The 23741-nt window shown below is 55.0% G+C and overlaps 8 protein-coding genes across 8 annotated transcripts; 2 read left to right on the plus strand and 6 right to left on the minus strand.

The window, feature by feature from the left end:
- Positions 1–884: 884 nt before the first annotated feature.
- On the minus strand, positions 885–1771 carry MRS44_006403 (uncharacterized protein; the record flags this gene model as incomplete). Its single annotated transcript, XM_046274613.2, has 3 exons — positions 885–1117; positions 1181–1519; positions 1579–1771. 3 exons carry the CDS (start codon positions 1769–1771, stop codon positions 885–887), a joined length of 765 nt encoding a protein of 254 aa, XP_046140004.1.
- A 649-nt stretch (positions 1772–2420) lies between these two features.
- On the plus strand, positions 2421–4024 carry MRS44_006404 (uncharacterized protein; the record flags this gene model as incomplete). Its single annotated transcript, XM_065621752.1, has 4 exons — positions 2421–2616; positions 2657–2970; positions 3024–3258; positions 3306–4024. 4 exons carry the CDS (start codon positions 2421–2423, stop codon positions 4022–4024), a joined length of 1464 nt encoding a protein of 487 aa, XP_065477824.1.
- Positions 4025–4150: 126 nt separating this feature from the next.
- On the minus strand, positions 4151–5326 carry MRS44_006405 (uncharacterized protein; the record flags this gene model as incomplete). The annotated part of the gene is made up of 2 exons (XM_046267834.2): positions 4151–5155; positions 5210–5326. 2 exons carry the CDS (start codon positions 5324–5326, stop codon positions 4151–4153), a joined length of 1122 nt encoding a protein of 373 aa, XP_046140002.1.
- Positions 5327–5937: 611 nt separating this feature from the next.
- On the plus strand, positions 5938–6377 carry MRS44_006406 (uncharacterized protein; the record flags this gene model as incomplete). The annotated part of the gene is made up of 3 exons (XM_065621753.1): positions 5938–6034; positions 6102–6122; positions 6175–6377. 3 exons carry the CDS (start codon positions 5938–5940, stop codon positions 6375–6377), a joined length of 321 nt encoding a protein of 106 aa, XP_065477825.1.
- Positions 6378–7363: 986 nt separating this feature from the next.
- On the minus strand, positions 7364–8224 carry MRS44_006407 (uncharacterized protein; the record flags this gene model as incomplete). Its single annotated transcript, XM_046267770.2, has 2 exons — positions 7364–7887; positions 7945–8224. 2 exons carry the CDS (start codon positions 8222–8224, stop codon positions 7364–7366), a joined length of 804 nt encoding a protein of 267 aa, XP_046140000.1.
- A 2584-nt stretch (positions 8225–10808) lies between these two features.
- On the minus strand, positions 10809–12167 carry MRS44_006408 (uncharacterized protein; the record flags this gene model as incomplete). Its single annotated transcript, XM_046267766.2, has 3 exons — positions 10809–11119; positions 11170–12014; positions 12070–12167. The coding sequence occupies 3 exons, from the start codon at positions 12165–12167 to the stop codon at positions 10809–10811; spliced, it is 1254 nt and encodes a 417-aa protein (XP_046139999.1).
- A 5125-nt stretch (positions 12168–17292) lies between these two features.
- On the minus strand, positions 17293–18751 carry MRS44_006409 (uncharacterized protein; the record flags this gene model as incomplete). Its single annotated transcript, XM_046281880.2, has 6 exons — positions 17293–17559; positions 17613–17935; positions 17985–18272; positions 18335–18387; positions 18439–18649; positions 18700–18751. The coding sequence occupies 6 exons, from the start codon at positions 18749–18751 to the stop codon at positions 17293–17295; spliced, it is 1194 nt and encodes a 397-aa protein (XP_046139998.1).
- A 1929-nt stretch (positions 18752–20680) lies between these two features.
- On the minus strand, positions 20681–21217 carry MRS44_006410 (uncharacterized protein; the record flags this gene model as incomplete). The annotated part of the gene is made up of 3 exons (XM_065621754.1): positions 20681–20732; positions 20780–20975; positions 21028–21217. 3 exons carry the CDS (start codon positions 21215–21217, stop codon positions 20681–20683), a joined length of 438 nt encoding a protein of 145 aa, XP_065477826.1.
- Positions 21218–23741: the final 2524 nt, after the last annotated feature.

A 23741-nucleotide genomic window follows, 5' to 3' on the forward strand; every position in this document is an offset into this window, starting at 1 on the left:
GCAGAATCCGTGGAATACTGGCAAGCCATGCTGTGAAGCTGTCTCAGAGACCTGGGGTCAGCCAGTCAGTGTACGGTTGCTGACTGTTTTTGTGGCTCCTTGGCGTGGGAGAATGGGACTGAGCCATGGAGATTCCTCAGGCTGTGGGGATGAGCGAGAGCTCTGGCGTCAGCTGTGGTCCAGTATAGCCAAGGACGAGCGTGAACCTACGCCACCTGGTGCAGGAGATGCGAGGGCCTCATGCGCAGGGCATCCTCTCATTAGTCAAGATAGCCGGCTCCGGGTCGAGGTGCTTTGTTGACTGAGGAGCACATGTGCCTCCAACGCGAGGGCTGAATCGGTTGGCGCGGTTGAACCAAAGCTGACCGGCAGCATCCAAAGACATTGATTGTCTTGTCTGTCTTGGATGTCAGCGGCTTGCAACGGCACCCGAGGTCACCGGACTAAGAATGTACTGTGCAACTTGTGAGTTGTGATGAGCTCGGATGAGGCGGGAAAGAAGCACGTAGGGGCTTCGAGTATTGATGCACAAGAACCTAATCGCTCGTATGTGAGGAGTAGTAAATCATGACAATTCGATCGAGATTGCAGCTATCTCTGAGAGGTGCCAGGGTTTTGCTGGGTTCCAGAAACAATAATTTGCTGCGTCCAAGAAAGTGATGAATATAAACGACGTCAAATTAAAAAGCGGCTCTGTGCCCCTCGTGAGATCTGATCTAGACACGGCGGAGGCGCGAGAGCGGATATCTATGCTGATCGACCGCGAACAGCCTATGCAACCGCAACCTGATTCTTTCCCTCGTAACTCTTTTTGGCAATCATCTTATCTCTCCTGTCGTCCTTTTCCGTTTCGGAGGTTTCTTTGTCTCGTTATCCGTGGTTCGTTACATGCGGCGAATCTCCTGCTCGTTCAGGTACTTGTCCAGGCCAGAGTCGAGGTTCTCCCACCACTCAAACAGCATCGAGTTGCAGATGAGCTTGAACCAGGGAGTGAAGACCAGGCTGGGGTCGTCGAATTGCTTCTTGAGCTTCTCTGGGCTGACATACTGGGTGTCCCTGACCTCGTTCTTGTTGACGTCGAGGTCGACATTGGCCTTGATGAACAGAATATAGTCGACTAGGTTGCAGTTAGATATTGTACTTTCGCATCAAGAGATTAACGTCGGCTGATAAAACATACTCTCATGTTCACCCCACTTTCCGTCGCTGGGAGCCTTGTAGTGAATTCGGGTCAGGAAGTGGAACTTCTCGAAAGGAACCTGCTCCTTCTTGATGCCCAGCTCGTGGTCAAGCTTGCGCTGAGCGGCCCTCTTGACACCAGCAATGGCATCCTCGAGGCTCGATCCCGTCTCGGTGGGGATGTTGAGGGGGTGGGAGCAGCAGGTGTTGGTCCACATGTCGGGGAAGGTGATCTTCTCGGTGGCGCGCTGCTGGAGGAGCAGTTCGTTCTTGTCGTTGAAGAGGAAGACGGAAAAGGCACGGTGGAGGAGGCCCTTGTCGATGTTGGTCATGAGATGGCCTGGAAGTGATCTAGTTAGCAAGGCAAAGGATTCGGGGTATAGTCGAGGCGCAACGTACAAATCTTCTTGCTGGCAGTGCCAATTGGCTTGTCGTTCTCGTCGAGGACGATGCAGACCTCGTCCATGAGGCGGATCTGCTCCTCATCGTGACCAGACAAGGGCTCCGAGCTGGTGTCAATGTCAGGGAAGAGACGGAGCATAGCCTCAGCCGTGATGGGCTGGGCAGTGACGGTTGTTGTTGTTGTTGACATTGTGACAGAGTTGAGACAGTACAATTACGGTATGCTTCAAGAGAAGAGAAGAGAGAGTCTTTGCGGTGAAAGCGAAGCGAAAGAGAGCGGTCTGTAACAAGCAAGAGACGGTTTAGCTTCAATTTAAGGCCATTTCCTTTGCCTTGTGCCCCTCCAAAGGCTGTTCGGGTGTGGCAGCCGTGCCCCTCCATCGTGCCTGCCATCGATTGGGCAGTCCACTGAAGCCAGCCACTGGGAGACGATTCCTGGGGGACGCTCTGGGGGCTCATGCCAGGGACAGTGGGGCTCAACCACAGCAAGCTCGGTGAGACTCGTCTGGGGATAGTGTCGTTGTTCTATGGTAATGGAGATCATGTAGTTGGAGCAGTAGTTGTAAAGCCCAAAGTGGAAGCCCAGAGGCATATGCGAATTGCTTTTCGTTTGGTATTATCGACTGTCAGGCATTTGTGAAAGATGCAGCTGAATTCAGGGGTTGAACTAACACAGCCTTCAGTAACTGTATGCATAATTTCTCTCCATCACCATCTGAATTCAGCTTGTATACCATACCTACACACATACCACGTATTTGGATCTCGTGTCAGTTACTCACGGCCAGCCAAGTGAATGGCCTGTCATCACACTGGCTCATGACATCCATGGGAGAACGATGGCCGAGATTGAGATTACTTATCGCACTAACTTGGATATGGCTCAAGCGGGGCTTCGCGGAGCTGCGGCCTCTCCATCCCATCCATCAGGGGAAAGCAGCCCAAGGCGTGGCTGGAGACGGAGCTTCGTCATTCGCAACCTCACGCCCCGACCCGACACCGACATCATCTCTCCGCCGTATTCCACATTCTGCGGTCGCCGCCCAAACGATTGCTACTTAATTCTACTCTCCAGATAATCTGATCTTCCCCTTTGTCCTTGATACTTTCGCCGACAACGTCCCCAGTCGTCCAGCGCCATCCGACGCAGCCATGGCTCCCAAGATCGAGGCGCAAGAAATCGAAACCTATTGGAACATCTTTTCCGCCCGGACAGGCGGCGGCAAGTTCCTTACAGGAGAGCAGGCCGCCCCCGTGCTCAAGAACAGTGGTCTCCGAGATGATCAGCTGGAGCGAGTATGGGACCTGGCAGATGTGGACAATGATGGAAACCTCGACTTTGAGGAGTTCTGCGTCGCCATGCGCGTCATCTTTGACATCCTGAACGGGGTATGGTTCTGTCGCTCAAGAACCTTTGTGACACGGCAGCTTACCTAGTACAGGAATACGCAGACGTTCCCACCTCCCTGCCCGATTGGCTCGTCCCAGAGTCCAAGGCCCATTTGGTGCAAGCGACCCGGGCCATCACTGGCAAGCAAGTGCAGTTCGAGCAAGTTGAGGATGAAACAGAGGACCTCGGCCTCAAGGACGGCTTCGAGTGGTACATGAAGCCCGAGGACAAGTCCAAGTACGAACAGATTTACCAGGAGAGCCGGGACATGCGCGGCGAGATTGCTTGTACGTCCTCTAACCGAATCTCAAGAAGCATAAGCTAATCGACACAGTCAACTCCCTTGGCGATCTCTACGAGTCCCTTGACGTTCCCGATACCGACATTAGATCCGCATGGAACTTGGTCAACCCATCTGCGCAATCGACCATTAACAAAGACGCCGCCCTCGCCTTCCTACATATTCTTAACTACCGACACGAGGGTTTCCGAATCCCGCGCACCGTCCCTGCCTCTCTCCGCTCCAGCTTTGAGCGCAACCAGATCGACTACCAAGTCGACAACCAGCGAACCGGCGCCAACTCACGATGGGCTACCAAGGCCGACGACTCGACCACCACTGGGCGCAAGGCCAAGTTTGGCGACCAATACCTTACGCGTCTAGGTCGTAGCGGTTTCAAGACCGCGGGCACAGATTTCTCGACGGAGAAGACGGAAGATTGGGAAGAGGTGCGACTGAAGCGCAAGCTGCAAGACCTGGAGGAGAAGATGAGGAAGGTGGAGGAGATTGCCGAGCGCCGGAAAGGCGGCAAGCGTGATTCGAAGCCCGCACTGGTCAAGAAGGAGCTTGACCAGCTACTTGAATACAAGCGCAGGGAGCTGAGGGAGCTAGAAGAGGGAACGGGCAAGAGTGCGGTAGGCGGGGGTCTTAAGAGCATACAGGAGGATCTCCAGACAGTCCGCGAGCAGGTCGAGGGTCTAGAATCACACCTGCGGTCGCGCGAGCAAGTGCTAGAGGAGATCCGGAGGGAGATTGAGGACGAGAAGAGGTAAAGGGGAGGTCGTATATAATCGAGGGTTGGCGGGCTCGCTGTTTATTATGTAGGAATATCATGGCGTTTTCTTTAATGGGACGTTAGGCGTTGCTGCTCTAGTCATTCGCCTACTCAACACAGATCGTCACCACATACTCCCATCCGCGTACTTCTGCGTGCGCTGCATACCCAGAGTACGGCCCTTGACTGCCCACACAGCGAGAGACGGTACGGGCACGACTCCTAGTCGCCCAGCTCCGCGACTCCGGCCTGTAGAGCATAGGAAGACATCCACGAGGGGACCACTCACGGACTGTGCCGGCTTGTCCTTGAGCGCAAGATCGATGTTCTTTGCGACGCCTGCGGCCTGGGCGTCGGTGATCATAAAGGCCGCCCGCGGCTTAGACACGACATCTCCCACAGCCCACACACCATCACCAGCAGCCTTCACACGCATCTCCTCGTCCACGTCCACATAGCCGTGCTCATTGAGCCACTCCTTTGGCAAGAACCCCGTGTTGGGCCGGAGTCCCATAGTCGGGAGGTACAGGTCCGTCTCAAGAACTCCGCCGTCCGATAGCGTCACCCGCGTCCTGCCGTCTGGCAGCTCCGTTGCGGCATCGGCGCGCACGCCCGCTCGGATCTCAACGCCCAGCCGGCGGAGCTCGGCCTCGACGCACCCGGCTATCTGGTCCCCCGCGACGACGTGATCCCCTGATGAGATGAGCACCACCGTCGTGGATGGGAAGGCGTAGCGGATTTCGCCAGAGAGCTCGACTCCAGTGGCGCCGGCGCCGGCGATGACAACATGCTTTGCCTTCTCAACCTTGGCAGCTGTGTCGTGAAGACTGGTCAGGAGGTCCTCATGCGAACCGCTGGCCTTCCAGGGGAGAGCCGGGTCAGCGGCGTCCGCGCCCGTAGCGACCACAAGGTGATCATACGTAAGCACCGGGCCCGGGCCGCCGTCCTTATCAACACGGACGGTGCGGGCCGCTGGGTCAACGGCGGAGACGGCACCGACGATGAACTCAACACTGCCGGCCGGGTACTGAGCCAGACCAGGCTCTATGGGAGCGAGGATTTGGTCGTCTCTGACTACACCAGGAATAACGGCACGGACGGAAGCCAGGTTCCAATAGAAGTGACTGTTCTACCAAAGTGAGCCTCGAGGGATGGCTTGTGGGAAGAGGCCGGGCTTTTTTACCTTGGACACGAGAATCACCTTGAGGTCTTCCTCATGAGGCCGCGTGTACTTGAGCAGACGGTGAGTAACAGCCATGCCACCAAGGCTGCCACCCAAAACGACGACGGTTTTTGTCATGATTGTGGGCTTGACGAAAGGCCGATGCCAATTGCTCTTCTTTGTGTTTGGGGTTATGATCCCGTGTGAGTGAGTTGACTGATGAGAGCCGGATGTAAAGGGAGACGTCGTCGATCTCGGAATAATTCCATGTTTGTCTATGACGAGCCGACGTATGGTACGCAGCCTACCGCAGAGTGTTTCATAGCTGAATCATGGTCCCTCCATAGGTATATGTCTGTCCGCTTGACATGATGCCGACAGTGTTGCAGCTTCTGTCACACCAATAAACTCGCACATCATCTTCAAGCTGTTGAAGCCGAGGCATCTTTGTGTCTACTCTGGTCGATGATCGTCCGCTGATGCTCGTGTCTTGTTCGGGTAACGCCGCGCATTACCCGACTCACGTCCCTCCACCGCAACAGAGCGAGCGCCGCGCCTGACCCCTCCATGGCAATCCCATGACCCCGCTATAACCCGCACTGCCGGGGGGGAAGGCCAAGTTCCTCAACAATAATCCCAACACCCGCAACTTCGTCATTTCCTCTTCTCCCTCTCTCATCTCTCTCTACATACCGGAAACAACTCGTCTTTTACCTCTAATCACCAACTTCCTTCTCTATTCCATCATCATGGCTGCCCCCCAGAGCGACGCCTTCAAGAAGGCCATTGAGGACTCCAAGAAGCTCACCTCTAAGCCCGGCCCTGACGAGCTCCTCCAGCTCTACGGTAACCGCCACCTTTACCCCCCCTCGCCACGTTCCCATCCCAGCTAACATGTTGTCTTCTCGCACAGCTCTCTACAAGGTCGGCACTGGTGAGGACTTCTCCAAGGCCGCTGCCCCTGGCACCTTTGACTTCAAGGCAAGCTCCCCTACGCCCCCCCCAACACCGACAAAAAGCTAACACACTCCTTCAGGGCAAGGCCAAGTACAACGCGTGGAAGAAGGTCGTCGATGATAGCGTCACCCCCGACGCCGCTCAGGAGCAATACGTCAAGCTCGTCGAGGAGCTCAAGGAGAAGTACGGCTACGACGAGAACAAGGTGCCCGAGGCCGTCGGCGGAAACTAGACGAATTTAGACAAGACGAAGAATGTTTACGATGCGACGAGGCCAAAGAGTAGGGAATCCCGGTACACACATACATGAAGAAACAGAATAAAGCTTGGAATGGAAATGGGAGGGCCGTTTGCTATCGGTTGCGCTGCGTCCGCACGCGCCGTGTTTAGTTGCTGAGAGAAATCATACCCAGTCGCTTTCTCATCTTGATTCGTGTCATCGAGAGCTTCAAACTGACGCCATCTTGTGACTTACTACACCATCGCCTCCATATTTACACTTTGGTTCCTGGGTGGCTGATAGCTGCTTTCGGGAGCGGCCGCATCATCCCGGAACCCTGGAGCCAGCCTGTCGGTATAAGATAAGATGATCTAATCTCAACCCAGTCGATACCCTGAGCTCTTATTCATCCTTGACCTCTTACTACTAATATTGCCAAGCTACGAACCATAGTCTCTATGCAAACGTCACAAGACAAGTGGGAACCTTCACTCAAGCGTGTGCAATGTCGAGTAAAATTGTCTACCAGGGCAATTATTAGGTCAAGTAGGGTCACGAAGCGGAGGCTGTAGCTCTCGCTCCGTGAGGAATAGTAACTAAGATTCAAGTGTAAAGTAGGTACTAGGTACCTTGGGTATACGAAGGTCGTGTACCAGACGTCAAAGCATTCCAAGCACTTGTGAGCGTTTCTCATTTCGTCCATCTCATCCTCTTCCTCGCTCCCTTCCTTTCCTTTCTTTTCCTTACCAAACACACAAAAAACACCAAGCCCGTCAACTCCGGTTGAAATTCGAAAAAAGGGGGTATGATCATCAGAAGGGTATTAGAAGCTGGACATTGCAACACGGGGTTTTTTTCCAATAGTCGTCATCTCAAATGCACCAAGCCTCCCATCGCTCTCTTCATCATGAACTCGTAAATATCGTGGCGACGCCGAGCACATCGTATCCGAAAGGCGACTCAAGAGTAGCCTACGCTTCCACGGGACAGAGCTTGATTTAGAGGAGGGCGAAGACACCAGCAGCGACAAGCAGCAAAGCGCTCACACCAGTGGTGGCAGCACCACCGGTGGCCTGAGTAGGCTCACTGGTTGCTGTGGTCTCGATAGGAACAGGGCCAGTCTCAGAGGGCTGAGTCGGGACGGCACTGGCGATGGTGCTGTTGGAACCACGCCAGGCAGTGCTGTAACCAGAGCTGGGGCAGGGGGTGGTGGTCTTCTCAACGACCTCGGTCTTGGTCTTAGACGTGACGGCCTTGGTCGTGGGAACAGCGACGGTAGTAGAGGTAGTAGAGGTGGTCTCAGGGGTGGGGAGAGAGGTGCTCGTGATGAGAACGGTGGTGGAGATGGTCTTGAGCTCAGAAGTGGTGGTGGCAGGCTTGGAAGTGGTCAAAGGCGAGTCGGTCTCGAGGCCGTCCTTGACGCCGTACGCAGCCGCACACTGAACCAGGTCCATCGAGTCAGGGCAGCACCAGGTCTGGGACTTGGTGTCATGAGTGCAGTAGTAGCCATCATCGCAAGAGTCTAGAGCAAGGTTAGTTTATCCATCTTGTCGTGTAAGCCGAGTCTGGCGCAACATACTTCCAGTGCCATCAGAGCAGCACTTCTGCTTGACCAGGGGGTTGTAGCAGTGAGTGGAATCGTCGTTGGAAGGGCACGTCTCGTAGCCCTGGCCGCAAGCTTCGGCGCAGGTGCTGCCGTCGCCGCAGGTAGACTGCTCAGGCTGATACCCGGGGGTAGAGCGACGCGCGAGACTGAGGCCCTCGACGGGGCCCTTGACCAGCTTGTAAGGCTGGGGGTCGGCGGCGACGTTTGTGGCGCAGGCCAGGAGGACGAGCGAGGCGAGAGTCTTGAAGTTCATCTTGACGGACGGGAAGGACTGAAGTCGAAAGAATATAGTCGAGTTGAAGCGCTTACACGATGCGATCTGGCAGGCAGGGAACGAGAGCCACAAACAGGGTTTCGCGGTGGAGAAGCAGTGAAGCGAGTAAGTGAGTGAGTGAGTGAACAAGATGCTAGGTCTGTAAGACTAGGATCGAGTAAAGATGCCGTGTTCAAAGGATGAGTTGAAAGAATGGATCGAGTATCGACAGATGCGAATCTCTAGGCAGGACAACGACAACAGCAGCAACAACAACAAGGACGGAGAGGGTGGAGGAGGGTGATGGTTGACAAGATGGGGGCCATCTCGGTGTAAGTACTCGTTTGAGGGTGCCACTGGCAGTGGCAGCGAGGGAAGCAAGCCGGCACACGCCAAGGAAAGAAAGGCTCAAACGCGACCTAGAACCACAACGGGCAGCAGCCCAGAAGCCAGGCCAGCCCTGAGCAAGGCATCGCGAGAGAGTCCGGCTGGTTGGAAGGGGAATGGGGTCTCGTCTCAAGCCTCCCATAGGCTGGATCGACGGGTAGGGGGCGCGTGCTTGGCCATGGATCCCATCTCCTATTTTAATTTAAATTGTGTCCCCCTCCCCTCGACATTTGCCTCCATCGCGACCTTGGGCTGCCCGGCGCCTAGCCTATTGTGGGAGCGTTGAGGGGTAGGGCAGTTGAGGCCCTGGTAGAAAGGAAGGGAAGGGTTATTTTGCGACGAGACATCCATTGTTTTGACAAAGAGTTTCTTGGCCTTTGCATCCTCGTCCAAGACAAACATGGTGTTTCATGCAGTCGACACATGTCCATGCGCCGGGCAATTAAGCAATTTGTCCGAGTCGAGCGAGTCTCTCTACTAGTCTGCGAGATTTTTGACGCCAGATCCCCATGATCGTCAGTTGCATCAAATGAGGGCTGAACTGGTGGTGTTAATTAGCCACTCACCGACCTGCCAGACCAGACCCTGTTGGACCATGGCATGCGCATGGCGCATTAGACCGCTTCAAGAGTGCAATCTTGGGGAAGAAGAGAGAAGCCTCTTGACGTCAACGAGTGATATTGCAGCTGGAGAGCTCTCCATTTCTTCGACATGGGCTCTCAAGGCCCTACTTGCCTCTTCTGGTAGGTCCCTCGAGTCGCAATGTCACCCGCCGACGCCTCTGAGTGGTCAGCTTGCTACCGCCCGGCTTCAGGGGTCCTGCCAACCAGCTGCAGGTGCTAGCCGAGGCCCGTTGCGCTAGGAAGCCGCCTGACGCAGGAACCAGGAACAGGCCACCACACAGAAGCAAGCAATAGATACCTACGAAGTAGACAAACAGGTTGCACAAGCTGAAGCATTGAAAGAATGAACAGAAGAGGAGAGAAACACTCATGGTAGACGTGGCTCTTCTACGGCTAAACTGCCCTCCCTGCTACCTATACCAAGCCCTCCTATTGGCTCTCCCACTCACACGACACCACCCGGGTTTCAGGTTATTCCATGAACCAGGTCATGGGCCATTAGCCTCTCGACAAGACGACAGGGATCTCGAGGGCTGGACCGAACGAGAACGTCAGTGGCAATCTCAATTTCAAAGTCTGTCTCTTTGTCGAGTCCAGCTATGATTGCCAGACTGCAACCACTCTCCCCGACTCACCGGGCTGTTAACCGTCACCTGTCTGTGACACTCCGCGCATACAAGCCAACAAACAATACATTCATTATTCACTCTATTTCCTCTTCACCGACAGTATATAGTATTCTATGTTTAGACTTTGTATGCATCCATCCTCTGCCAACACATTGCTTTTCTATTTATTCCCCATCATGCATCACCATCAGGCCAGCTGCATCACATCAATGCCTCGCATCCAGACAAACCACCTAAAAATAAAAAAGCAAACCCGAGACAGACAACCTGACTCTCTTCTTCTCGTGACTCACAAATCCTTTATGCACTTGCCAACATGCATCTTGCCATTCGTGTCAGTACAGTCCCGACGGATGGCGGCAAGTTGTCGTCAAATTAGACGCCCTTGATCAGGCCCAAATATACCGCAAATTGCTCCTCATCTCCAGCAACTCGGAACATCTGTACCTAGCCGTCCGGCGGGATAATTCATCGTGGTCAATAGCACTTGACCCTTCAGTCTAGTTCCACTTGACTCACCATCTCCTCCACTCATCTGCATCACAGCATAGAAACGGTCAAAGATCGTCCATCTCACTTCACGTCGGTCAAGCTGAGCAGCGACAACAAGGGTGTCCCGAGAGATTATTATCTATCTTGGTACAACACACAAAGACACCGCCTATTCCCGCCATGCCCTTGCCAAGTTTCCAGAGACGCCTTGTAATGGAGCCTATTACGCCAGGTACAATTTCATCCCTGGCCCATGAAATCTCTCATCTGCTCCCTTTACACCGTGGAAACCGAGGCGGGTGAATACCCTAGTTACAGTAAAGCCGAGAAATAAACCAGCCTCCATGCTATCCCTTTTGCACCAGGCTCCTTGAAAGCTGTACCCCATCGTGCCTAGCCAATGTGTTCGAGGAGCCGTCAACTCGCTGCCAGAATGGTCTCGAGGGGATCAAATTAGTCCTCGTCGCCAGTCATCTTGGCAACCCATTTGTTCATCTGCAGGAACTTTTCCTCAAAGGTCTTCTGGAGTCTCTCTCCAGCGGCCCACATGGGGTCTCCCTCCTTCCAGTACGTGAAGCAGTTCTCAAAGATCTGGCGAATGTCCCTCAGGAACTCGTCCTCGTTTGCGTACTCCTTTCTGTCCATCTTGGCCTTGATGGTGCTCAGATCCATGGGTCGCTTGACCTTGTCAAAGTAATCCGGCACACCATCCTCGATAGGCTCAACGGGGTCACGAAAGGGGCCGACAAGTCGGGTCCAGAAACCTGTGCAAGTTAATTCCAGTGTCATACAAGAAATGTGAGGGTTCACGTACCAGGACCAGATAGCATTCTGCTCAAGAGGTCGGCACAGAATTCCATCTTCCGTGCCGTACTAAACTCACGGCCATCTGCGTAGCCCGCGCTGGTTCTACGCTTGACAGCGGGCTTGGGCAGGGTGACGCGAGCCTTGATGGATCTATCCGCCGATGACGGGTTGCTGATAGGGATCCCACTGACTCGTCGAGCCTTCTTGGCGTCACTGTCAGGCTCGTCCTCGAGGTAGTGAACATTCTTCCGGGGTGTCGCAGCCGGCATGGTCGAGGGCACAACGATGGATTCGGTAGCCCGCTCTGCCGCGGGAGCAGTGTCGAATGAGCTCATGGCAACGACAAGCTCGCTGAGGACCTCCTGGGGCAGCGACTTGGCAAACTCTGCTCGAGCATCCGAGGATCGCATGTACTCGGCCGTCCACGACAGGAGCAGCTTTCGGATCGAAGAGCCCTCGGGAGTGTCCTTCCAGACCTGGATGAGAAGAGGCGTCGCTGGGATTCGCTCAGTGAGACGTCGACAATCAACCATGGCGTCGAGGGCCTTGTCACAGAGCCCCTTAATGCCCAAGTGGTGGCCGAGCTTCCAGAGTCCAACCAGGGCCTCGTAGGAGGGCACGTTAGACTCATCAGAGATGACCTTGTCGGTGTACAGAAAGTGTTGGGCCAGCCCAAAAATCTCCTTGGTCGTGTCGGGGAGCTTGACAAGGTGTTCTACCTTGTCAAGGGAGCTCATCGCAGCGAAGTGCTTCTCATAGAATTCGGATCGCGCGCAGAGAAAGTCCTTCTGTATTCCAAAGGGACATTCTTCGGAGCCGACGAGAATGATGACAAAGATGGGATGCGGGTTTCTACATGCGATATTAGTACGATGTTCGTCCAGAGAAGGGACGGGGTGTTGCATACAGCCATGAGAATGGCTTCTCGTCCTTCTTGACATTGACAGTGTTGGTGTCAGTGTCCTTGCCAGCCGGGGGACTGGTCCCGTTCTGCGGTTCAGCCATTGCGATTGCGTGATGCCGGAATTGTTGTGATATGTAAAGGCTGAGGTTTGATATTGAGAAGATGTGGTTTCTAAACGTCGTCGATATCTGATGCAGGCCTGAATTGGTGGTGAGCAACTCATTCACGGTCGCTTGAACAACAGAATATTCGTGCCACTGTCCTGACAATGGACTGATCCGAATTCGACCCGTGCACTTGCATCGCCATTGACAGCCAGCTGACGATATGCAGTCCTGGTGGGGGCGATTTTGGGTCTTGTTGTATGCAGATGATTGATGATCTGCGGTTCACAGAGGTGTCTCAATCTTACCTCAACGTCCCCCAACTCCCGCGTTCAAACTCAGATCCAATCTCACCCACTGGCAGACACACTTCGAATCGGGATTCAAGGCTGATTGTGCCACATCTGTCGGCCGCTAACTGTAAGTGAATCCAATAATTGTCAGCCTTTGGATGAAGGGGGTTGAGCAGCGATGAAGCAAAGGCTGGCCGTCTGTGATCTCCTGTTCGGAATGGATGGAGTGAGCAGCAGTCGCGATGAGCTTCTTGGCCAATGAGGTCGCTGAATTTCGATGAGGTGAGCCGGCATGGAGATTGTCCGTTTCCGGCTGACCTCGGTCAGGCGGGCTTGACCGAGAACTGGCTACCCTGTACCAACTCTAGACGCTGACGAGGACTTGGAGTTACATGAACAGGACAACTCAATGTTATTTTGCTACTTGATATTGGCATCCTTACCAGGTTATGAATAATTGAGGGTAACTATTTTACTTGTTCTACTGAATATTCATGTTGGCTGTCCTCACCTCATGTTCAACTAACGATGGTTGGGATACATATGTGTAGAAACACCATCACCACTACCCCAATGTCGGTTGAGATGAGCAATACAAGGCGAACAGCATAAGGACATTGCGAAACACCAAGGGCTATAGCATATGCCATAGAGCTTGAAACCGCCAATCCTGGGAAGACATGAAACCAAGTCTCCAGAGATATATCAAACCCAGCTCATAATAGTCACCAACTAAGATCACTAACAGCTACCCCATAGCCCAAACATGCACAGATAGAAAACACACCGGCATTGACGGTATCGACAGCGGTACCCATCTCTCAGGCACAGACCGCCGAGTTTCCCCCATACAGCACTGCCACTGCTCATCACAGCCGGGACCCGACCGAGTATAGAAGGTGACGTTGTATCAGCTTTAGAGTTGCCCGATAACACATCAAGGGGAATTGGTTCCCCGAGGACGGACGGGCCTACATGGCACACGTGTGTAATTCATGCGGACTCTCATCCGCGGCAATGTCCAAAAGGCCTGAAGAGCCTTTAATGCCACGTCAGCATGGGACTCGAGAGCCGTGCCGGTTCAACAAGCCAATCCCTTGCTATCTAAGCGACAGTAAACAAGATTGAAACCAAGGCAGCGAAATGCCTCTCTCGTTCCGCGGCTAGGGATATCCTGACACGCGACAGCCGGGACGAACCCGCCAAGAGATGAATGACCATGAGCTCTCGCTCCGGCGTCGGCAACAGATTACGAAGGGAGAGCGCGTGCTCAAGGTATCGCATTCAGGCAAATAACACTGACAGCCAGTCCCCAAGGTTCGCGGGGACCCCGTGATCCAGGACCAGCGCCATCCTCGGTTCCCCAGGTTTCCCTTCTCCGTTCAACCACACCCCTTGAGGAGCCCGTGACCGGGAGAATGCGACGGCAATGGTAATCATGGAGTTTGACAGGGCCGTCGACCATCCACCGCAACATTACTGCCTGTATCCATCACGCGTTTCTCTCTGGGCCCCCCCTCCGTCCGGCACGGCACCCAGACTGCTACCCGGGAGAGGGAGAGGCTCCGTCCGTCGCTGAGTGCCGAGGACCGTCTCCCGAATGATACGATCGCGCATGTCGGCGAGGGAAGCCGTGTGCATCGGACGATATCACGTTTATCTGCCTTGCTGCGGCGGCGGTTTAATTCCCCAGACCGAAGACATGGTGCATTCACACACACGGAGAAACACATCTTATGGGGAAAGAAGGATGCATCATGGGGTCGATGTAGCAAGATCGTCGCCCATCTGCCGCGCATATGCCGATGAGGCATCCGAGACGGAGGTGTAGGAGCAAGGAACGGGAGGGAATGATTGGGGGACGAGGGCGCCAAATCTTGGGGCAGACCGTCGTCAACCACGACGATCAGGCCAGAAGACGGTCAGGGCGCGTGCTTCAACATTCCATTCCACGACGGACATCCACGGATGCCGTACCGCACCGCACCGCTCCGTACCGTACAGTGTCTTCTCTCACCGACCAAGTCCGAGATGCCGTCGCACGCGCAGGAGAACCCGAAACGGTCGCACGACGAGTGCAGTCCCGTCGTGTGCTTCCCGTCTGCCGAGGCCGCCAAGCATCCATACAATGTATCAGTGAGGCCAAAAGAAGCAAGCAAATCCAGGGGTATCGTCCACTGAGGTCGTAGATACAACCTTGCCCTTCCATATCTACCTTATCCCCCGTGTGCAGATAGGTAGCTGTAGCTGTAGCTCCTCGCTGCAACGAGGGGGGAGCTCTCGGAGACTGGTCTCCGCTTCGATCGGCCCATGTCGACGGAGAATCGCCTGAGCGCCCTGCAGATGCACCCTCGTCCTCAGTAACAATCCCTGAGCTTTCTCGATACGGAGCCCACGTACGATCTGACGAGCAGCCGTCTCACAACGGCAATAGTCACGGGAAAGAAGGAGAAGCGGGAAGAAGAAAAAAAAAGTTGCCAAGGGGGAGATGGAATCGATGGTTCTCCGGGTAAGCAATTGACAGAGCACAACAACACCACGTAGCAGCACTTCTTCACCGCTAGCATCTCGTTGTCAAGGACGAACCATTGGGCGCATTTGCCAATGCCAATGGGTCTCGCAAGATGCACGACGAGACGTGTACAAAGACGGCCACCGTATAGCTTCATTTTATCAATCCCACCATCTCACCCATCCCCCAACCCCAACCCCAGTCACGATAAAAAACGCCATTTCTTCCAGGTGCGGACATGTCTCGGCACCGCTGCAATTCCCTACAGGGGCTAGTGTCATTTCTCTTCCTTCTTTAGCACCGTCCCATCTCGGCCCAACTGGCGCATCGCATCCCAGATCTCACGATCTGGGCGGCTGGAGTCGTACTAGCGCACAACCCGCTCGTTCGTTGCCGAGAAGAAGCGACATCATTGGCGAGACTGGGAACAGAGTTGAAAATGCATTGAGTGAGAAAAAAAAAAGCCACGACGGCGGTGTGCATCCAAAAGCCGCAAACCCGTAAAAACTCCATCATGGCCTGCTGCCCAACAACCGAGAACAAAATTTTTCTTTGCCCTTGTTGCCTTCACCTCTAGACTAGATAGCCGCCCTTGACGTTGAGTGGTGGTTCTCGAGACAGGTTGAGGCGGAACGGGTCATGTCGGGAGACTGGCTCTGACTCACAAGCAAACAACCAGATGCGACTTGGCCAATTCAAGACCTCTCTGCGTATCCAGTCAGGTACCAGTCCCTGTCTGTAACCGCTCTACTCATGATCATGATGCATCTTGTTGTTGCGTTGTCTCGGGCAGAGTGACCCTGTCAAACAGGATCCCCACTCCATGATGAAGCACGACGGTGATACAAACCACAAGAGCACCTTCTTTTACAGTAGCATCAAACTCTCCATGCCATAGCCATGTCGGACCCTCGCCGAGTTCTACTCCACAGCATGAGATGACGTTGGGGACTCAACCCAGTCGACGACCAGGACGCTTGCAGGTTGCATCCCATCGTGCATAGATTGTGCCGGGCTGGGGTGTTTTGCAGGCTAAAACTGCACCGCAGGATGAGTAGCGGGCGATTTGTGGGAGTCTCTGAGATGGCCGTCCTAGGAATGAATGCTGAAGACTAGGGGATGAGCAGGTAACGTTAGTTGGGGTAGATTCCGGCTCAAGTCGCATTGTCGCATTGTCGCATTGTCGCACAGAGTCGAATGCCGATGGCACTGGCCCTATTCTTGGTACAGTACCATCTCATGCGTCATCCATCCCCATCTTCTTCCCTGCTTCCATGATGCTTCCTCGGAGGTTTTCTTTGCTTCCATCCCTCAGACCGAGATGGTTGCGTGCCCACCACGTTTTTCATGCCGAGTTGCCACCGTCCATGACGGCAAGCAGCAGGTTGATGGGGGAAACCTTGGGAAGACCGAGGATGGGATGGATGGCTGGATGGCAGGGAAGATTTGGATAGCCAGGAGCCCCAAGACGCCATCGCATCGGCCATGGTCCAAAAGCGCATGAGGGTGGTGTGTCGTTACGAAACCCTGGGGCAGAAGCTGGACCAGAAGTATCTTTTCCCCACAGGTACCTCGAGCATCCCTCGAGCATCCCTCCAGAAGAGCGACCGGCCCGGTGGAGCACGAGCCCTTCGATGCTTGCTAGGCTTGCTTGGCTTGCTCGACGCTCCACGCCCGCTCAGTAAACCTCCGCCAGCCGCCCAACCGTTGTCCCTGCTTCACCTGGATGGAGAAACGCCCAGGGCCTCTAGTCCCCTTCGGGACGCCTGGGTCCTGGGGCAGTCTCTTAGCTAAGACGCCAATGATGCCATTAGAGAAAATTCTTGTCCTTCCAGAAGCATGCCATAGTCTGGGGGACCCGGGTAAAATAGGTCCTGTATGACGAAACCCTCCCACCCCATGAGCCACGCTCGCTCCTCACTCGGCCACGATGCTTAACCTCATGGGACTACGGCCGGACTTGGCCGAACTTGCTTGACAAACCGACTGTGGCCCAGCGAGCACGATGCGCGGCTTTATTGCGGTCCCCCACAGTCCCAGCGTTGCGCTGATTTTTCGCTTTCGGCGGAGAATTGGTAGGGTAAGAAAGGGGCTCACATCAATGCGCCTTTTTGCCATTCTCTCATCTCGCTCCGCGGCCATGTCGTGCCCTGCTCCGTTCCGTTCTGAGGCTCTGCCAATGCTTGGAGATGCCGGTCGCCGTCTCGACTCGGTGTCCATTCTCGGCGCTTCGCCGGCGCCGAGAAGGGTTCTCGCCTCCTTCTAAACAATCCCCAGACTCCATCCGACCCATCTAGAGCCTCCTTTACTTTGCTGATTAGTTGTCGTCCCCGTGCTCCCCATCATCATCTCCATCACTGTTCTCGTCCTCGCTTCGTCCGACTTCCTGGCCCAGGATGAGGTCCTCGCTGCCTTGCCACTGAGGCGGCGGGGCCGGCATAGCCGCTTCGTCTTCATCTGCCCATCCGTAGTCCTCGTCGTCCTCGCTGTCAGGAACTTCGAGCTCCGTCTCGCCAAGCTTTCGCTTGTGCCTGGCCAGCTCAAGTGATTGAATCGCTTCGTAGGGAATCTGGGCCACGCCGTCCTGCCATCTTCATGTGAGCGATCGCCAGCTTGGACACACGATGCCTGACATACCAACTCCACTTTGAATGCGACTACGTTCTCCACGGTCTCCTGAGACGCCTTTCCATCCACCTTTTGCAGACCTGCGAGGAACACGCTCGCAAGCTTGCCCTCTTGCCAGACCCAGTCTCGGAACACGACAAGCCGTGTCGAGACCCCTTGCTCCCAAACCGTGGCATTGACTGCCGCAGTCAACGTTGCACCCCTTTCCGAGTGCATCTTGGTCGCGCATTGAGACAGGATTACAACTGCGCAATTCCTAGTGGCCGCAAGTTTGTGAAGAGCATTCATGATGGACTGCAGTGCCTGTAGCCGTTTCGTAGAGGGACTTGGACCTGGAAACATGTCAGCTACGGGACATCAAGCACTCGCTTATCCACATACCCTTGGCAGACTTCGAAATAGCCTTGCCATCATGCGATTTTGGCAGAGCCGAGTTGACTAATGCTGATAGGGAGCTGATAACCACCAGCGAAGAATTGGCTGGTATAGCCTTGGCAGTAGGTCGTGAGATGAGGGCGACAAAGTGAGGAAGTGTCAGACATGAATAATGAAGGAATCGACCAGCGTCACCCTCAACATCATGTGCTTCCACATCTGAATCGCCTTGATCATCCTTGATAGTATTGATGACCGCCTTTAGCCTGTTGCGAGGAATAGCCTGAAAGCAGTCTATACAGCAAAGTTGGGTCAGATATTGGTATCGAAGGAGGGTTATGCTTGACTCAACGAACCTACCCAGACCACTGCATTGCCATCCCGCAATGCATTTGAGGCGAGCTGCAGTCTTTCTCGCACGTTAGTCTCGTAATATGCAAGGGAACGTCCACTTCCTTACCCCAAGGCAGTTTTCCCCGTTCCAGGGGGGCCCCAAATTTCTGTCACCTGGCCGCGATGAACACCACCTTTTGGGGTAGAATCCTGAGAGTCAACAGATACTGTACCCGCAAGAGCATGATCTAGATCCTCGAGACCTGTAGAGACATGGTTTGACGCGTCGCCTCCAAGCTCGTCCAGGGCCTGGGAAGCCGAGACGGTTGGTAATCGGTCTGTATAGCGGGTTAGTTTAGGCACCAGATCGTGGGATGCATCGTGAGACTGACGGGCACCAGATGTGTCAAAGCTGGCTCTGTCATGACCGTGAATCGCATGATAATCCATCCTCCACTCTCATGACGATGCGCGGAGTTTTTCCAGGCCAGTCAATGAAGCAATCGTGAGTGGACCTTTCATCACCGGTGGTCGCGGCAGTCACGCACGTGCTTCGAAGAACAAAGAACGCGAGGTCACGTGACCTATAGATACTCTTTCTAAGTCGTCGGGCAAGTCTCGCTGGCGAAGCTCCTACGTCAAAGGATCGACCATCTGTGGAGGATGAAACCCTGTCTTCCTTTACGGCATAGTCGACTTCTTTGGAACATTCGATGAGACCGAGTATCAGCCCACCGAAGCTCACCTGAGCTAGCTCTCCGCTTACTCAAGGTTGCCTTGAACTGTTTCCCCTTCTCTCCTCTCGTCAAGCCACTCAATCCCCGGCTTTGGGCCACGAATCTCGATAAGCGGTCCACAGATATCCCAGCATGGAGCAAGGGCAGTTTAACCGCTGTGGCAAACGGCCGTGGCAAACCGCTCGCCATTGGGGAGGGATCAGAGCACAATTGCCAGATAGTCGTGGTATTTGCTGTGAAAGGTGAGCAGTCACAGAGTTACTGTCCACTAAGAAAGCCGAGAAGGCCAAGGTCCATTTGACTTTATTGCATTCCACAACGCTTCGGTCACCACACCGGCACTTGCGGGCCAATATCCCAGCAAATATTGGCTACACAACTAGCTTCTGGGAATGGATGTGGCTCGGGTAACACTGAGCTGATTCTCACCAGGTCGACTTCAATACGGGGTCCTAAATCCCAGACGAGTCTTGGAGCCATCGTGGGGACGTGGAGACTCCAGCTTCAAATTAGAGAGTGGCGAAGAAAAATGTGCGAGGTGATCGTCGGTGGCAGATTGAGAGCTTGACTCGAGCAGCGCATGATACTAGAGATAACGACCTCGGCGCCATTAGCCCTTCCTCCCGTCCTTGAGATGATTGCGGGAGGAGGTTGTGGGGAAGACGAGGCTACCCCATTCCCCATCTCCCCGGTCCCCGGCAGAGCACGGAAAAGATTTCGAGTCACAGGATTGACAGTCTGGGGTCATGATAGGAGCCTGTCCGTAACGGGAAACTGCAGAGATAAGAGATTCCAGCTGACGGCGTGATTAGGACGGACCGGCCAAGGGACAGTACAGCACAGCACAGCAAAGACGGGGTCAGACGGTGGGCGGGCTCCGTTCTGCGACTTTCCAAGATTCTCGACGGTCTTGGCTCCCCGTTGATGCTTGTGTTACATCCAGACCATGCTTGTCTTGTGCCTTGCATGAGTTACCCCGTGCCAGTTTCAAGTGACACGGCAAAGTTTGCTTGCTCGACTCGCAACGGAGGTGGAAGCCTCGGCTCTCAAAAGACAAACGGACAATTGCTTGTCTTGTCTGAGGGAAAAGACGTCCAGTGGAGCCTGTCTGGCTGAGACTCACTGATCAAGCTTCTAGACTTGCTGCAGCGATGACTTCGCCTCTTCCCCCAGGTCTGCCCCACCCGATTGCAATGCAGACCAAGGAGTTAGCATTACGGCATCAGATTTAGCGCCGCCATTTCCGAGCTTGACCCTCTCCTGGTGGTTTATCGCTGTTTGATGCTGTCCCGCTCACCCAGATTGTCCGTGTATCCTAGCTTGCTCCAGCTCGCTGACAATGAGGCTTAGTTGGACGTGCACTGGAGACGATGAGACGGCGTGTCCTCTCAAAAACCCTCACCCGGCTAGATGCGGCGGCTCTAAACTGCAAGGTACCGAATACGATTCCAGTCCATGATGGGGCAGCGTGGTGAAAGCCCTGACTTTTATCATGGGTTTGTCGCCTAGACCCTGGGGCCTGTCGAGGAGCTCCTCCTCCTCCAGGAGGCCTTGAGTCTGGAGAACCAGGTGCCCTTGAGGTAGTAGGGTAGGTAAGTTGCGGGCAAGCGCTAGGCCATGACACCGGCCCGGTCAGATAGCTTCGTCTGGCTGAATGAAGCCATGACCACGGCGGTTCTTGTCCCTTTTTTGCGGGGAGACAGGTGATTTCGGTGCGACAAGTCATCTCACCTGAGGCTCTGAGCACCCACACCGACAGCCATACATATGGGCGATTGGACCGACAGCTCGACTGTGCGGCTACTGTGCATCACGGCGGGCGCCAACAGTATGTGCACGGCTCGGCCAATGTCGGGATCGTGAGCGGGAAAACTGGGGATGGCCAGAGACCAGAGGCTCGGCAGCTTGCGTGCTGCTCGCTGCCATGCTGCAGAGGCAGTAGGTATTGGACGATGCCAGTGCAGCTGGACCAGCTTTACCAAGCGTGGCAACTCTCAGTGCCAGAGACCCCCACGGAGAGAGGCCTTTCATGCGACGCACGGCCACGGCTATGTGAAGCTCTCCCTGGCCTTGACTGTGACAGTTGCTTTCAGCGCCATGCTTGCGCAAGATCTTGGCCGTCTTGCTCAATCGTCCCCCTAAGCGCCATCCGGGAATGGTCATGGCCATGACGAGCTTCATCGTCCTTTCCTGGGACTAGTTCAGCCTTCAATGAGCCGCAGGCCCCTCTGCAAGGGACATCATGGCACGCCGCTGCATTGTGCATGCAAAAAGCTGGAGCCCCGCGAAGGCTTGTTGGAGATCTAGACCCTGGGATCTGCGACGAGGGACCTCCCACAAGCCACCACCGAGGCTCTGGCTCGGTATGCCAGAGGCCGATCAGCGGCTTGCCAGGGCTGCTGTACCAACACGTTTCCTCACCGGATAGCTTCAACTCTCGGTCAACGACCGCTGCAAGGTCACGCCTAGCTCACCTATCACATGCGGCAGAGCACCCCCAGGTCTCTTTCTTCCGCCATCAACGATCCCAATCTCGCGCTGACATTTAAGCCCCCCAGCGGAGCCGCCTCCGATGGTGGTCGGATAGGCACCTGGATAGCATCACATCACGTAGCGGCTAGTAACGTCGTCGACCCTGATGAAGAACGGCACTACGCACAATACCACCACGTGGGTGGGAACAAGCACTGGGAAGTTTGCCGCCTCAATACGCCCAAGATCCAGCGACCGAGATGACCTGCCCCTAGGAGTTCTCGGGCCTTTAGACACCTAGTCGGCTACTCTGGCTAAACGGCAAATCAGACGGCCGGGACTGACACATGAAAAACGCAATTCCTTTCGAGTGTCGTGAAATCCCCAAGCCGCCCCCAGGGAACGGGGCTGCTATCGTGGACGGGGGGGGTGTCAAGCGGTCCAGTCAGGGCCGACGTGGCCGTATCCGCACGTGTTGGGTCCCTGAAAGCCGCTACTGTGGAAAAGTCGTTCGACGGGCTGGGGTACAGAGCCGGAGACTGAATTCTCTTGGGAGGAGGACGGACATGACTGCTAATGCGTCATTGAGACGAGAGTTGTACCCTTCGGTCTGAAGTAGATGACAACCGTGGCAACCACGAGGGCCATCTGGGGAAATAGAACGTCTCCAGGTGCAAGTCTGAGTCTTAACCGGCTCGTTGGATTCAGGGCGGGCGCATTGGCCGTATCGGCTGGACATGGTTCGCCGCATCTTGCATGTCAGCGCATTATTAACATCGCGGACTAGCAGGCCCTGCTGGATTCCAATGGAGCCCCCTCACGGAGGATGGAGGAGTTGCGCATGGACAGGCAGCTGGTGAAAATGGAGGCTCTTCTCAAGCTGGACCCTCTCTCTGGGGCGAATCCGCGGCAGTCCAGGCGCAGGGCCAGGCCAGTTGGCCGGCGGCGCTACGGAAAGCTGGGTAATCCCGTCGAAACAACTGTTTGCTGACGACACTGCTCGCCTTGTCGAGGCAGAGGCTCAATGCGTCAGGGGTACGGGGTAGAAATACGTGTATCCGTGTTGTCAACCGCTTGCGCCTCGAAGCCACGGCAAGCCGAGTGGCCTCGGAATGGTTCATGCCTCTCGTGCGGGAGTTGGAGGCGTCAAATGCCAGCTGCCAAGATAAGGACCAAAAACCTGGAAGGCCTCTGAACTCCGGACCAAATCCGAGGTGTTGACATGCAATGACGGACATCGCCGTTCCGAATCACCGAGGGTCAGGATAAGATCTGAGATCATTTGCCCCGGAATTGCCGCAATCGGCTAGCTCGTAGGGTTGCGACAGGCATCAGGGGCTCGGGTCTGGGGCGCCATCGCACAAGGGGAAGCTGGAGAAAGATGGAGCACGACAGAGCCTCCTGGCCTGGGGTTTCTTGGCCGGGCTCAATTGCCTTATCTGCTCGGGGAAGCTCGCTCAGGACAGGACAGACCAGACCAGACACACGATGCGGTGGCGCGCTAGAATTCTTGGATAAGGGCGGCCTTGGTCGACAGGCTAAACGGGCTAACACGACAAGGAAGCAAAGCAAGCACACATCAACAAGGGGCATGGGTCGACCCAGACGCCCGCCCGGTGGCTTGCGAATCCCTACCATCTGCCGGAGGAGGGTGTCTCTCTGCACCTGTGTTTGGGAACTTGGGCGTGATATCAGCCAGATTAGCTTATCACCCCCACGCTGGAATTGGGAAAGTGTTAGCACCCCTGGCGGGCTATCAGCAACATTGGCAACATTGGCTGGATGTGGAGGGGGGTGAAGTATTCATTCATTGTCCGACACCAGACCTGACTCCTGAAGCCTGGAATCTGGGGAAGACGTTGCCGTCCATCCGCTGTACCGTAGCCGCAGCCGCAATCTGGAGATATGGAGATATGAAGAGGGGGAAGAGGGGAAGGGGAGCAGTCTCGAATCTCTGGATGGATCTCGACTTATCTCGTGATGAAGTTGATTGCGGAGATGGGCAAGATAGGCCTGGGCTGGACGGCCCGCAGACACGGCAGGTGAGAGGAGATGGTGGCAGACAGACAGAAGCAGCTCATTTGATTTGGCTTAGACCGAGGGTATTGCCCGGGGATGGGGCGGACATGAGGAAGTTGGCAGAACTGTGAGGAGGCGAATCAACCTCTGGAACCATGTCTTGGAACTGGGCCTCATGGGGACGCCTCATGTGGCTATCTCC

The sequence above is a fragment of the Fusarium solani genome (assembly GCF_023522795.1).
Source record: "Fusarium solani strain SB1 chromosome Unknown bctg00000003_1, whole genome shotgun sequence".
NCBI classification, from domain to species: Eukaryota; Fungi; Ascomycota; class Sordariomycetes; order Hypocreales; family Nectriaceae; genus Fusarium; species Fusarium solani.